Below are 15,844 nucleotides of genomic sequence, written 5' to 3' on the forward strand. Positions count from 1 at the left end.
TATTTGTACAAGCACTGGGTACAGTCAGAAGTGCAGGAGGGTGAGAGAATTCACCAGAGCCAGAGTGGGGAGCAGAGCAGGCAGAAGGACTGAAGTACACTGCTGAGGGGAGCAGCGGGCGGCAGGAGAGGTCTGCGTGCCATGTGGGACCCTCGCCGGCTGCTGGGGATCGAACTGGTGCTGCAGAGGCCGCGGGCAGCTTCACAGCCCAGCGCTCAACCGCTGCGCCCCAGGGGAGGCCCTACAGTGAAAACTTTTAACCAAGATTTTCCTCCAAGGAAACAGGCTTCCTCCAGTGGAACTGTTGCCAGCGTGCAACCCAGCTGGGAGGGTGGGCTCAACCTGGGAGGCAGGGAGAGACCAGCCAGGATGGAGCTGCCCTTGGTGGATAATCCCCAAAGTTAGTGCCATGAGGATACTTGTTGAAGGTGGACAAGTGACAACGAGACCCTTTCCTGTGGCTCTTCCTTTGGTTTTCTGGCTAGTCATGGAGTCTGTATTTTTTTCTGCCAGGGTCTTGGTTGGGTAAGTAAATGACGCTGTGAAGGCAGATCAGAGAAACCATGAGTGGGAGTGGAAGCTTTCTCTGTCCTTTTGGGTTGGGAAACTGACACCCAGCGAGGAAGGCAGACTGGTTCCTGTGTCCAAAGGTGATTGTCAAGTCAGGACTAAATTCTGCTGACCTGTGGCAGCCAGGGCTCTGCAGTCACATCGACACAGCTTCTTGTGCCTCGCACAGCCATCCCCACTGCGGCGCTGGGCTCACTTCTAGAATCTCCAAAGTATATATAGATGGGTAGGGCCTCAGAGGTATTCTAAAGGAGAAAGAGTACAAACTTCTGAATATATGCAGCTTATTGATTCATTTTTATATTACATCAGCCTAATGCTCTTCAAGAGGGCTGCAGGAGGGATTTGGTTGGTTTCAGGAACATGGAGAGGGTCTGGGACTGCACTGTGGGCAGCCCCTCTGGGTACCTTTGGGGATGATATGCCATCCCGAGTTGCCCATCCTGCCAGTACCTGCAAGTTCTCCTTCACTCTTCCCTACCATGTGTGGCTGATCGCTTGGTCTCCCCGAGGTCCAGGCTCGAGGCAGATCTCCTGCAAGCCCAGAGGCTGCTGAGAATGCCTTTCTTCCCCTCCAGCCTGCCTAGAGCAGTCCTGATGACTCAACCCCAGCCTGGGGATGGAAGTCTCTCTCCTTTCCTGGAGGGTAATTATGAAGAGGCTCCTTCCCTCTAGAGAACAGGGGTTTCCTACCTTTCTAGTAGGCCAGACAGCCACCTGGGTGTGGATGGGAACCTCCTAGCTGCCAGCAGCCACCTAATTCCATGTCTGCCCAACCTGCCTGGACTCGAGCACCTGGGGATCTGGCCATGACCATCTCCCAGTGCCACCTGAGTTGCTGGCTTCCCTGCCTACTTGGGGTGGGGGTCACCCAAGGCACATCAGAATGTGATTTCCTTAACAGTTTTTAAACCTTGTTATGGATTTTGCAGCTTTTGTAGATTACCCTCTTCCCTGATTGGGGGGTGGGTCATAGTGAAGGAGGTGAAAGGGGCAGTGCTGGCTGGGGTCACCTGCTTTATGACAAGAAAGGCACTTATTTTTGGTTTCACCTGAGCAATAATCTGGCTACCCAGTGTACCTCCTGTCTTTATTAGTGGAGAAGACAGATAGTCGAAGTGGCTTGCCAAAAACTGAATCGGGTTCATTGCAGGACGGCTGCCGTGCGGGCCACCCTGTGTCTTGAATATTCTCAGTTGGCCGCCACTGGGTCTTGCTGTCTCAGGGTCAGCTGCTCTGAGGAGCCCGGGCCTCAGACAGGCCACAAGCCAAACACACGGCCATGTTCTGACCTTGTGATGGCTTTCACAGTTGGTTCCTTTCCAGTTTCTGATCCATCAGATGGGGTGTTGTCTGTGGGGTGTTGCTTCTCACTAGGAAGGTTTGGGGTCAGTCAGACATGCCTGGAATTACATCCAGGCCTCTGAAATCAGGTTCTGTCTGCTAAGAAGGAGCTTAGATCTCCCCTGTTTGCAAGCTCGAGCAATCAGCAAAGAGGGCCTGGCGTACCTCTAAAGAAGGAAGTGGATTTGCAAAGTTCTCTGCATTAGAAGGTTCTAGAGTCTGCAAAGTTAAGGGACTGTGATCAGCCACTGTGACTGTGCTCTTGCATGGTGATGTACCATGCTAATCCTGATGGGACAGAGCCTCTAGCATGTGCCTCCCTTCCCCCTGACTGTGAGTGTGTTCTGGACCCTGTAACCTGGAGTGTAGCTTGATCCTCTTGGTCTCTCACTGTGTGTGAGTAAATATTTATAGAGCTAGGGAAGGATCTACTGCACTCTTCACCCCTCTCTCCGCCTCCCCTACCTGATATAGAAGGATGCATAAGCTGGGCTTGGTAGAGCCATGTGGATGTCCAGGGCTAATTCAATATCCCTGCCCACACCTGAACTCTGTATCTCCAGTTCTTGCAGGGACTACCTACTGGTCCCCAATTCTGCATACCTTACCCTTTGTGTGCAGCTCAGACAGTTCTCTTATCTCCTCACATATAACCACAATCTGTGGCTGTAGCTAAGTGCTTTGAAGATACCACACTGAGAAAAGGACTTTCTGGGTGTTTCTTTCAGCAGGTCTGGGATCCTATTAAGGGTCAGTAAAGCTTGTGAGCTTGATGCTCAGTTTGGGCCTGAACTGACTGGACTTTTGGAACATTTTCAGTTTTCCCCTCTAAGCAGTGGCTGATAGATGTTCCCCAGCTCAGGTTTGAGCTGGACATGTGACTTGGAGAAGAATTTGTTCTGGAGGTGGGATCCTATGGGGCAGGCAGTGACGTTCCACAGCCCCCGAGGGGGGCTTTGCCCGTATCTCCTGACGTAAGCTGGCCTCCCTTTGGGGCACACATGAAGTCACTGTGACAACCAGGTGCTGGGGAGTCCAGGCTTGGCACTGGGGAGAGGTAATAAACCCAAGGGAGTAGAGTCACCCAGGATGTGGCTAGGGGTGGGGAGGAAGATGTAATAATAATAAGATGTGGAGGAGCCCCCTGCCTGGGACAGGCCACAGGGATCTCATGAATGTAGATCTCCCTTTACCCATCAGGCTCTGCGTGCCTCCTTTCTGTATTCAGCTCTCCTCCTTTGCAAGTGGGCATGCTTTGCTCTATCAGGGTTGATGTAGTTTCTGGTTCTATTTTGTGATTGTTGGGGGTATATTTCCATTATGGAGGAATGCCAGTTCTCATCTCAGTTTTAATATTATGTCTCTAAATTTCTTAGCGAGAAGTATGGCTTTCTGTAGAGCTGATGTTCCTCTGGAGGTCCAGAATTCCTAAGGACAGTAGGTTCTCCTTGATGGAATTCCTTGTGAATTCTCTGTGCTGTCTGAGAACATGATGTGTCAGGAGGAGAAGGACCGTAACAGGATAGCAATTGTGAGGCCAGACGTAGCATTTGATCATGTGCTATTGCCTGCTTAGCACTGCTGTCTACATGATGTCTGATGACGGCCTAGTCCCAACTTCCTGCATTTACTGGTGGATGATCTGTGAGCCCCCTGGCCAGGTAGTCTGCCCCTGGACTTAGACACAAGTTTTATCCACATGCCAGTTTTGCCGAAGTTGCTGGAAAGCATCACGAGATGTCTGGCCTGGTACATTTGCTTTACCGTTTCCTCCCTGAACCTCTAGAATATGTTCCACTCAAGTTTCGTCACCACCGCTCCACCAAACAGCTCTGATCAAGGTCATCAGTGACCAGTCAAGTCACTGCATCCAGCAATCTCTCCTCCATTCTCGTCTGACCTCATGCATAGCAGTGTTTGACACAGTTAGGCCTATTCTTCTCACGGCAACCCGTCATCCTTCGGTTTCCAGGACTTCACACATTTTTGGTTTCCTTCCACACCGCCGGCTGCTCTTCTGACCCACCTGGCTGTTCTCTATCCCTTGACCTCGATACATGTGACCACCTAGGACCTAGACCTCAGGTTTCTTCTCTGTTCTCTTGGCGATTGCATCCAGAGTTTACTGGCATTACAGATTTTCTCTGATACTCCCCAATTTACATCTCTCATCTGGACTGTCCTCCCTCACTGTCCCCACATGGCTACCTAGAGCACCTGAAATGCATGGGTCTCAGACTGAACTCAGCTTCAGTCGTCCTGACCTTTCTTTCCAGTCAGTGAGCTTCTTTCCCTTTCAGTAAAGGGAGCTGCCATTTACCCCGTTGCTCAGATCAAATTCTTGTCTTCTCTCCCCCCACATCCAATCCAACAGTAAATCTTGACTCTATCTTTAAAAGATAAGCAGAATCCACCACTTTGAATTAATTCTCCCACAGCTCCTATGGCTCAGACCACCATCCTCTCGAGACTGGATCACTACCACAGACCCTCCTCCTGTGCCTGCTCAGTCTGTGCTTCACACGCCAGCCGGACTAAACTACTTACAATCTAAGTCACTTCTCACCCCCTCACCACCCCCATGGTTTCCTCAAGGTCCAGAGATTTCTGCATGGCCGCAAGTCCCTCGGTGATCTGCCACCTCAGTTCTTCCTGCTATCATCTTCCTTGATTCGGCCACCCTGCTCCCCTGTTCTTCCTAGAACACACCACATGCACTTTCTCAAGGCCTTTGTGCAGAAAGAGTGTTCTTCTGCCTGGAACATGCCCTGATTTCCTTCTCTAGTGTCTCAACTCAGGGTCACCTAATCAGAGTGGCCTTCCCTTGCCAGCCTATCTAAAATAACAACCCTCCACTCCCTTCATCACATTCTACTCCTTACCTTGGTTTATTTTTCTTCATGGCATTTATGAATTTTCATATTTATAAAATGTTCATATTCATCTCCACGCACCCAGGTGTAAACTCTATGACGACCATGACTTTGTGTGTTTTCCAGCTATGTCCAGGTCTAGCACATACTAGATGTTCAATAAATATTTGTCAAATGTGTAAATAAATGAATACCAGGGTTCATTTTGCTGGATTAGGCAAGATAGAGGAACAAAAAGGAGGAACTAGGAATGCTAGGTGTAGCACTGCCCAGCATGGTAAAGATCAGTGTATAATTTGGCAAGAAGTCAATTTCTATAGCCTTCTGTCTTTGGCTATCTCCCGTGTGGTGTCTCAAGAGATTTCTCCTAGAAGCTGAGCTTTGGATATATACAATGTCGACCCACTAAGGTAGACATAAAAAGAGAAATACTTGCTTTCCTCTAGCTCTAATATTTTCCCCTATTTTTCTTGTTTAGCTGCTGTATCAGGAATGGGCACGCTATGGAGTGTTTTATAAGTTTCAACCTATTGACCTCATCAGGTAAGAAGTGGGAGTGGACTCTTGGCAGGATTCTGGAGATGTGAATCCTGAAAGATAGTCTGTCAGCCCTTTTGGACCCTGCCAGTCTGTTGATCAATCAGAGGGATCTGCTTTTCTAGATTGGATGATTTTCTCGGCCTCAAGGGTGGGGAAGGAGCTCAGGGGCAGAGGAAGGGTGGTGGCCATGTGGGTAGCAGGCACTGCAGATGGGTCTCCTGTGACTTCCAACATGAGGCCAGCAGCCTGCGGTCTCTCTGTCCCTGCCTGATTCTAGGAAGGGGTGAATGGAGCTACCATCTTCTTCTTTCCTTCACAATTGGCCGTGTGAAGCATATCCTTGGATTATATCCAGGTGGCCACTCAGTGTGGACCAAGAAAAAGAAAGATCTGGCAGATTTCATGGGACTAGCTAGCTCACCTGAATGGGAATGTGGACCTTTTATGGCTTCTCCAGAGGAGTGGGGTGAGGAGGCTGGGTTCTGCAATCTCTCACTTCAGTGCTGCTCCTAAAATGATGTCCTGTTCCTTGGTGTCCTGGAAATTCCCCCAACATCTGTAGAACATTGGTAAAAAGCCCTTTGAAAGAACTTACTAGAAGCCGTAGTTCTGACCAACTTCAAATGAATGGAAGGTTCTAGAAATTCACAGGGCTCTTAAAGCCCATTCTCCTCCTGCTGGGATGTTGGGGGGGCAACACTGTAAAGTGGGGAAGCCCTGGACTACACTGTACAGAAGGGGTTCTCATCCAGGCTTGACAACCTTGGGCAAGTCTCATTCTCTCTGGTCTTCAGGAGGCTGTTATCCTAAACCGGGCTGTTATCCTAAACCCTCAGTTTAGTGACCTGAGGAGTCTGTTCGGGGCTTTGGTGATGCATGTTTGACAGGTAAAGATGGAGATTTTAGGCCCCTTGACAGACACAATGGACTTACTGCCACATGGTTGCTGTGACTCTTCTGATGGGCTAATTAATCAGCCGGCGAAGACAGAGTGTGTTCCTGGCTGATGGCCCTGGGCTGGGCTTGTGAGAGGGGCAGCGGCCAGCAGGACTGACTCCAGAGGGAGGAATTCCAGCTTCTTCTTGGAAGAAGAAAGCAGGCGGGGGCCCCAGTTTGGCCAGGTTCACCTCCCACATGGAGCTGTGACGCCCTCCCAGGGAAATGGGAGCTGGTTGGATGTCTCTTGACGGCAGGTGTTTGTTCCAGCTGAAGACCGTAGCCAAAGCGCTCAGGTTGGGGAGCAGGGCCACGGGTGCCGGTAACTGGGGCTCCCTCATAAGGAGCCTCCCTTTCCCTGGCTGCCTTTTATGAGGCCCAGGCCACCTAGACTGTTCTTTGGGCCACACCAAGACTGCTTCCTCCTTGCTTGGTGGACTTTGTCCTCTCTGCATCTCCAGTGGCCACCCACACTGTCGCTGATCTGCTCTAACTACTCATTCATGTCTTAAAAATAAGATTTACAAAAAACAAGCCTCCCTACCAAAGAACCCTGTCTTTCCTCAGAGATGTCAGGTGACTGGCTGCCAGTAAGTGGGAATGCTCCAGTTTGCACTCAGTTTGGCCACCAAGGCAGCCTCACCTGCAGGGGAAGAATGGCTTTTGGAGCAGAGCCCTGTGCTGGGGCCTGCAGGTCCCGAGCCCCAGAGCTTGAATCTGTCTAGACGGGGCCACCTCTGCTGCAAGCTGAGGTGTGCACTGTTCCTCACAGATCAGAGGGTGCAGAGTTTCCCCCGGCCCCTGGGCAGAGCCAGTGGTGTGGCCAGGATGGGGCTGGCTGGAGTCTCCAACCTCTTGGGACATAGGCTGGAGGTGAGGGAATGGGCAGTGGGTGCGTAAGGGCTGGGGGGGCTGTTGTCTCCCTACTGGATTAAGAGCTCTCTGACCCCAGGGAACTGCTGGAGAGAAAGTGACATCGTGAGAAGTAGTGGTGACTGAGGAAAGGAGCAGGACGCTGGCAGGCAAGCAGGAGAGGGAAGTCGAGAGCAGGCACCTGGAGGGCTGGCAGGGAGGACAGCCGGTGGGGAATGCGGGCTTTGCTACCCACACTCCCCCCAAGCCCATTTCACTCTGCCTTCCAGGAGGCTCATCTCACCTTTCTGGTTCTGTCAAAGTCACCTCCCCATTCCTCCTCCTCATCATCTGTCCTCTCTCATCCCCACCCCCCGAAACAAAGTTCTGTGGGTGATTTTCTGTGTCACTTCTCTCTGCCATTTCTTGCCCTGTGTGAGGCCCTCTCAAAGCAGAGACCGGCCCGTGTCCAGGAGTGTCCTCCGTGGCTGACCTACTTACTGATGGGCTGTGCTCTCTGTGCCTCACGTAGAAATTGTACCCTAATAGACTGCTTGGAAAGATGCTCAGAGCAGGGGTCTTACATAAGTGGCGTAGGATCATCTGCGCAAATGTCTCCTGAGGCATTTTCCTATTTCCTTGGCCCTTAGCTCATTTCCAGCACTGAGTTTTCGTTCCTCCCATGGAGTCAGAGTGCTCATTGCTTACCAGTCATCTGGAACATTCTAAAGCATTGAGAAGTGGCAGGAGATGTGTTTGCATTCTGAAAGCCCCTGGACTGCTTATCCTTCCCCTCCTGCAGGCCTTCAAACCTAAGGTTGAGATTTGGGGTTTGTGGTTCCTTTCTCAAGTGTTGAAAGTGGACAGAGGGCCACAAGATGCCCTTCCCTGCACCCCGGCCTGGTCTCCTCCTGCTGCACTGTCCTTCCTGTCCAGCAGGCTGCACTGTGAGACCACTCATGGTCCTCTCCCCGCCGGCCGGGCTCTCAGCCCCACGCTACCTTTGCTCTATCATGCTCAGGGCTGCAGGTCTGAGCTGAGACTGTGTGTGTGTGTGTGTGTGTGTAACAGTTGCTTGCAAAGTTCTCGAAGGAGTGGTCTTGCTGGGGCCCACTTTGCAGTAGATCCTTCGGGGCCTCCCGCCCAGCAGCACTAGGCCCTGGCAGAGACATGGTTTGTGACAAGATGATGGGGAAAATGATGCCTGGGCTAAAGGGAGTGACTCTCCCCTTGGCTTGGGAATCTTTAGGGGATCCTTGCAGCCCAAGAAGTCAATTTTTCCTGCACTGCTCAGGGTGAACACCCCAACATCCAGGTAGGGAATCTGCCTTTGTTTTCTGGGAGTCTGGGACTTTTGCACATGTCCACGTGTGACCCCACATCAGCCAAGGCCGTGACCTTCCTTTTCACTAAAATCAGGGCCTGCCCACAAGCTGATTTTCTCAGGTTGGAGGTTTTGATGGGGATGAGACAAAACAATTGGCGTTAAGCATTCCGAGTTTGATTAACACCTACTATATTTTGCCTAAGTTGATGTAAAAATTTTATTTTTAAGCATCTTGTGCTCCCTGCCCATGACAGTGTGAGAAGGAGGGGGTCCAGACATCCACCTGGCTTGGGGGGTGGTGGCAGCTGGGAAATTCACCAAGGGGACGAATGCTCGGGCAGTTTTTGCTATGTGAGGAGCACACTCTGGACAAAGGTGAATGGTTCTGTTCCTTCCTGCCTCTTTCAGCAATGGCTACTTCACGAGTAAGTCTCTCTAGAAATCAGACCCTGGGCTTGAAGCCTGACCATGTGGCAAATCAGAGCTCTCTTCGAAATGCTCTGCTTTGAGAAATGAACAGCTTCAGTAGTGACCTGAGAGTGATATCTGGGGGGTGGCACCCTCTCAATAGCTTTTGGGTGTCATTTGTGGGCAGCAAGAGTGTCATTGTGCCCACATTGCTACACAGTCCTGCCTTCTTAGATGCCTGGCCTTCTCCAGTCCTGCCCATGCAGGCCTATCCAGAACCCTGGTGTCTGAGGAGTTCACCTTCCCTCCTCCTGCCATCCCACAGAAGCTCTTGTCCTGGCCAGTGTGCAGGATGACCACTTCTCAGTCCCCACTTCTGCCCTGCTGAAATGTGACCCATCAAATCCTCCAGAAGGGAACCAGAGGAGGCCACATTCTTCCTTAGGAGTTCAGGAGAGCACTGTCCACAGCTGCTTTGGGGGAGGGAACTAAGAGGAAAACAATGTTGATCAATGGGTGATTAATTATTTCCTGAGCCCTGCTGCCTCCTAGATCCTTCCCTTGGATTTATAGAGGCAATTCAGCTCAACGCAGTAAACATTTAATGATGCTTACAATGAGCAAGCCTCTCAACAAGCTCAGCAGCCTGGGGAGTGCAGCAGTAAATAAGGTGGAGTTTGCGCCCTTAAGGACCTAGTATTTATGTGGGGAGACAGATGTGTGCAATGAGGGCTGGGTGAAATGAGGGCTTGTAAGGATTCCAAGTGGAACACGACAGTAAGGACAACTGATGAAGAGTAATTGCTACTGGCAGAATAAGGGAAAACTTCCTGGAAGAGGGGGGCACTTGAATTAGAAACACTGCTCTCTAAAATCAGTGGTTAAAGTTTCTGAACGTGCCTTTGCAGCCTGAGTGATCCTGTATCCTAATCCTGTTTAGACTGATAGTGATGGCCAGAAATTACATGGACCCGGATCAGGAGGATTAGGGATGCTCAGGTGAAGAGCTCAAAGCGCAGATATCCCTGGTTGGGCTGTGCACCTACCTGGTCTATTTTCCTTGCTCTGTCCTCTAAGTGAGCAGAGATCCAGGTTTGGAGGGAGGTGAGTTTGGTGAGCTCCTATGTGGGATAGGAGGCTGAAGAGAGATGAAATGTGGGACTTGCACTGTGGTCTTTACTCAGCTCTCAGCATTTGAAGTGTTGGCTTTGGCTGAGAAACACTTTATAATGTAGAAACAAATACTGTCTCTTGGGCCTGAAGAATATCTTTCTTTTATCACTGAGGGTGTGGGGCAGAGTAGACAGAGAAAAGCAGGCAGTAGCTGGTTAGGGCAAGGCAAAAGCAGACATAATGTTCTCTGGTACTACATTCTGGCCCATGTTATAGGTCAGGAAGTAACCTGGGCTGTTTCTTAAATGTACCTGTGGAAAGGCTCTCACTTCCCCTACCAAGTGACATGCACCTCACTCTGCACCCTCCAGGAGGTGAGACTGTTGGCTGTGGCTGACCGTGGACATGGGGATCGTATACGGTGCTCTCAGCTCAAGTCTAAGACTGTACCCAGGGTCATGTTGGCCTGAATGTGGCCTCCAAAGCCCCAGAACAACCTGCCGTAGATGGTGACTCTTGTTTCCAGTCAAACATTTCATCTTCCTTTCTGTAATATCAAACATAGTACAGATGGTGGATTCCAAGGTTCCAGGAGGCTATACCTTCCCCATGGTTGTCCTGAAGCCTGTGGGCAAAGCTGGGGAAAGACTCAGCCTCTTGGCTCACCGCTCATTGCCTCCTTGATTCTCTTATGTCATGTCCTGTCTCCTTGGGAGAAAGGGAAGCTGATGTGAGTTTGAACTTAGAAGGCAAGGTATGTATTTTGTGTCCCCATGACCCCTATGTGCAATAAACAATAAACTCAGTTTGAACTCCTGGGACTAACCCCTGTCATATCACAGAGGCGGAAGGAACTTGGGGTTGGGCACCTCAATGCCCAGCCTTGAATGAAGGTGTGAGGACTTCCTTGCAAAGAGCATTCCTTTAGCAAATGCCCAGCCTCCCCTGTGCTGTTCTTGTCATAGGACGAGCCTGGGCCAGGGCAGCTTGTTTGTCTGTTGGACATTTCTAGCCATTGGAAATGGTCATGGAACCAGAGCAAGGACCCTGCCACCTTCCTCCATTTGATTCCAGTTCTGCTCCCCTGTGACCCATGCTTGCAGGAGTACCTTGCTGTGTAGTTCGGTGCTTTAAATATTTGAAATTAGCTGTTGTGTCCGTAAGAGTTCTCGTGTACCTGAGCTTTCTTTCCTTCATGCAAAAGGCTGCTGGTCCTTTCTGAATGTCCTCATGTGACTCAGGCCCTTCAGACAGCCTCTGCATCGTGACCATGCTGCTCCGGACTCACTGGCCTGGAGGCGCAGAGTGGGCCCTTCTGCCCACCTCCTGCTCTAGAAAATTGACATGATTCTATCCTGACATGTGTCAGACTCTTGTGCTGGGAGTCAAGAGATAAAAATAAGCATGACACCATTTCTCAAAGGGGCTTAAGTTAAAAGTGAAGGTTCCAGACTTGTGCATGACCAATGGGTTTTTCTGAGAAATGCAGAGACAAATTTATAGAGAATATTTACAGGCAGTAGCTGTGAGACTATAGAAAAACAGTATATGAAAAAGATCATCAGGGAAATTCACCCCAAACTAGTTATCTGTGTTGATGGGCTTAGGGGCACCAGTTGTGCCTCAAGCAAAATGATTGGGGGTGACTAACTCTTTCTAGAAACATCCATGTGATAAGCTGCACTCCAGAAATTCTGAGAAAATATCACATCACTTAGGGATTTAACCAAATGACAGTCACTTCTCACATGTGTGCAAGTCAGGTGGTCACACCTAAAATAAAACTCAGTCAGGTTGCAAATCTGTCAGGGGAGGAAGGGAAAATGATGTGAATAAGGTTGGGAGAGGCAGCCAACTCCATCTCCTTTGGACTGGGAGCAGTGGGTTATGAAGAGAAAACTCAGTTTTTTTTTTTTAAATTTCTATTTATACATACAAGAGCTGGGTACAGGCCAGAGATGAGGGAGGGTGAGAGGATTCACCAGAGACAGAGTGGGGAGTAGAACAGGCAGACTGACTGAAATACACTGCTGAGGGGAGCAGCGGGCGAGTCAGGAGAGGTCTGCTGTGCCATGTGGGTTGTTCCCTGGCTGGCTGGGGATTGAACTCGTGCTGCAGAGACTTCGGATTGCCTCATAGTGAGGTGCTTAACCCCTTGTGGCAGGAGGGAGGCCCGAGAAAACTCAGTTTTAACTTCAGCTTCATTATCACTCGCTTCAATATTTGGGTGAGCCTTGCTTGCCTGAACCTCAGTTTCCTCTGCTTTGAAGAGGGGATTGTAGCATTTGTCCTGCCTGGCCCATGATATCATTGTGAAGGTCACGATAAAGGGTTACATAGATACTGGGGGTTAAGCAAAGCTATTATATATTTCCACCTGGTGGGGGGGATAGTATTTCCTAAACTAGCGAAATTCTATATAATTCTTCAGCTCAAGAATTTTAACTAATACTGCAAAGTCATAAGACTATGTTTTTATTGTAACTCAACACACAGTAACAAGGCCCTTCACACGGGTGTTCCACGTGTCCCCTGGAGGCTCTGAGAAGTGGGGATTCTTCCCTCCACTTTGCAGACGGGGAGACTGAGCTCAGTGAGACAAGGAGTTACCCAGAGCCATAGGCCAGGCCATCTGGGATTCAAATCCAGGCCTGTGTGACTCCAGAAACGATGCATTCCCCTTTGTCATGTGGCTGAAGGTGACACAGAGCTCCCTCCAGCTGAGTGTCAGGCGAGCTGGGTTTCGAGCTAGCTAGTGTTAATCCTTCCAATTACCCATCTCCAAGGGAAGGCTGGTGCCGTCTGCCATAAGCGAGCTCACCACCCCAGTCACCCTTGCTCTGCCCAGGGGTCACTGTTCTGAACTTTCCTCAGTGCCTTGCTGGAGTGATGGGTTGCTTTCAGGGTCTGCTGAGCTGGGTCGACTTGGTTCAGTTGTATGTTAAGTGACCCCAGATCGCCATGTGTTTTATTTCTCATTTCAAATTTTTTATGGCCTTTGTTTCTTCTAACATCTTCCATGTTCTCAGATTGTCAGCTGTCACTTCTTGCTTTTGTCAACCGTGTAGCTTCCCTGCAGATTCCAGTTTGCTGTTCTGTCTCAGTTGCAGGCTTAACAATCGACAGCCAAGCAGGTTAGCGTGGGGCCCCAGGTGAGACTCTCCACAGCCTGTCCCTAGGCCTGGCTCCTGTGAGGTGTGGGATTATGTTGAGGACTGACTTGTCATGGAAACACCTTCTTTTTATTTCCCAGTGACAGTGAAATAATGTTTCTGAAGCTAAGAAGGCTTCAGAGTGGGCCCAGACTGAGTCTGACAGAGCAAGTGTCTTCGACATGAAGAGCTGCAGTTTATGCTCCTTGCTTATTTGGGAAGGTCATGAGCAGCCTAAACTGTCGAAAATTGTTCTTAAAATAGAGCTCAGAGTATGTTAATAACGCAAGAGTTGGTCCCACATCACGGGTCTACTGGACACAGAGCTTTGTCTTGGGGGTATCAAGGCAACAGTAGGGGAGACGGGAAGCCTGGTGTGTAGTGCCAGCTCCCAGTAGAACTTGTCACTGAAGTCACAGCTGTAAAGTGGCACCAGTAGTAACTGCTACACACAGCTGTGCTGGAAGGACCTGGGGCAAGTGGTGGAAGGTTTGAGGAATGGGCTGTCAACTGGCTTTCATGGGGTTGATGAGAAAAAAATGAGATTAATGGTGCAGGTGAGTTTTGAGTAGAAAGCAGAGACTTGAAGGAGAGAAACATGGTTGAGAGATTTGTAAGACTCGGCTTAAAGCATCGTTGGGCAGGGGATGCTGAAAGAAGGAGACAACCAAAGAATGGATTGAGGCCAGAGAAGACTGAGAGGAAGCCTTGGGCTGTGGAAAGTGGTTGGAGGAAACTTTTCCACTGAGGAAAGTTTAGAGGGATCACGCTGGCAAGAGCAAAGGTGGTTTCTGTGGAACTTGGGCTAGTGGCAAAACAGAGCTTATAGGGTTCCAGGACTGTGGACTCCTTGCTCTGAGGTGAGCCTGGCCCCATTGGGGTTCAGTTTCTCACTCATCTTCTCTGCTAGTGAACTTTGTGCAAGTCATCCAGCTCCTCCTGACCTGGGATGGCTCCTCTTTTTGAGAGAGAAAGAGGGAGAGAGAGAGAGCGAGAGGGAGCGAGAGTGCAATCTTTTCATTTTCCCCAGGAAACTCACAGGATGCTGATGGCAGGTGCAATCCCATCTGTGGGGGTCAAGGGCCTCAGGTAGATCTAAGGTACTGATCTCGCCCTAAAAGGGGGAGGGAACGAGCATGTGGCTGAGTTACCATGGACACGGCCCAACTGTTTGATCCCATGTGCCACAGTTTCACCACGTGTCTCTGGAACCCCCAAACTCCCCATTCCTGCTAATGATATTCCCTTGAGTGATGTTCTCCACCCACACCACATGGGTATGTAACCAACATAAACAGAAAACGTCTTGACACATTGAATAACATCGGTGGAACACACGTTACAACAACCACCACAAGATAGCTAAATTTAATTAGCCCGGCACGCCCAGGCTTCCGCACAGGCACATGCCTCTGTTTTAGAAATGGAAAACCACAGCATTTTGTGGGTCTGGAAGTCACAGACATGAGCAAACAAAACAAAATGCAAAACTTCAAGATTCCTGCCTGGGAGGATGATTGTTCTCAGGGACGTCCTTGGGATTATCTCAAGGAATTCAAAGATGCCTGAAGCTGGGCAGCTGCCAAGCTTGCTGTCTGCCCCGGGGAATGATTGAGGTGGAAGGGGAGGTGGGTCTTGGCCCAAAGCAGGGGCTCAAGGAACCCTGGATGTGGTTCTGGGCCCCAGAGCTGTGGTTTTGGCTTCATGGGCTTCTTTCATAGCCCCCCTACTTAACTGAAACACAGTCAGGAGAGACACAGAGGGCATTGGAAGACTGGGGTTTTGATCTTTTTATTTGGATATTTTAGTCTGGAGGAGAGTAAGGAAAATGGCTTAGTGTCCTCCTATTAGCAGTTCTGACAAAATGGCAGTATTTCCCTGTGCTGATATTCTGCTCAGTCCTTAGCCTTGGGCAGGAAGACATGGATCAGCTCTACAGTAAGATGTCTCCTTCTCCCACTCAGGGGCGCTCAGCCTTCTGGAAACCTCACCTTGCCCTGTGTATAATCCTCTACCTATGATCATTCCTTTCACTCTTGGAGGTATTCTGCTTACCATGGTCTCCTTCCCTTCCTGCCCAAATCCTGTGTGGTCATCACCTGCTTTGCATATATGAGCCCTTCACTGAGGGTTTAACATCTGAGGATGATCAGGTTGATCCCTCAGAGGATCCAGCAGCTAACCAGAAGCATTTCTGGGGGTGGAAGACAATGTGAAAGAAATGAGGTAGAGCCTCTAAATCCAACCCCTCCCCATTTAGTTGGAGCTGGGAAGAAGACTCAATACTTTGGGGAGAGATTTAAGGGAACAGACAAGTTGGTTCAATTTAATCCAGTATATTCACTGAGTGCCCTCTCTGTGTCAAGCACTGTTTTAAATGATGAACAGGGTAGATATGAACTGACCTTGGGTGATTAGATGATTTATCTTATACATTTTTCAGAGTACAAGTGAAGATTATTAATAGTGTAATAGTCAGGTACTGTCATAATACTGCTGCATAACAAGCGACCCCCCAAATCAGCAGTCATTCATTTTTCTTGTTCATGTGTCTGCAGGTTGAGTGGATATGCTCTGCTTCAAGCTGAGGGTTGGCTCTAGGCTTTAGACTGTGTTCAGGTTTCCATAGGTCTCCACATTCTGCTTAGGTCAGAAGCTACCCGGACCATGTTCTTCTCATGGTGACTCAGAAGAGCATGGGGTGAGGGGTGGAAACAGGCAAAACTGCC

General features: G+C 49.8%; 1 protein-coding gene across 1 annotated transcript in view; it reads left to right on the top strand.

Annotated features, from left to right (window-relative positions):
• LOC119247803 (anoctamin-2) overlaps positions 1-15,844 on the top strand; it is a 236,822-nt gene that overhangs the window by 58,331 nt on the left and 162,647 nt on the right. Inside the window, exon 9 of the mRNA XM_054696498.1 lies at positions 5,266-5,330. Coding sequence (XP_054552473.1) covers positions 5,266-5,330 — 65 coding nt within the window. The remainder of the gene's footprint in view (positions 1-5,265; positions 5,331-15,844) is intronic.

This window comes from Talpa occidentalis, unplaced genomic scaffold (genome assembly GCF_014898055.3).
Source record: "Talpa occidentalis isolate TD23 unplaced genomic scaffold, MPIMG_talOcc4v2.1 talOcc4.16, whole genome shotgun sequence".
NCBI classification, from domain to species: domain Eukaryota; kingdom Metazoa; phylum Chordata; class Mammalia; order Eulipotyphla; family Talpidae; genus Talpa; species Talpa occidentalis.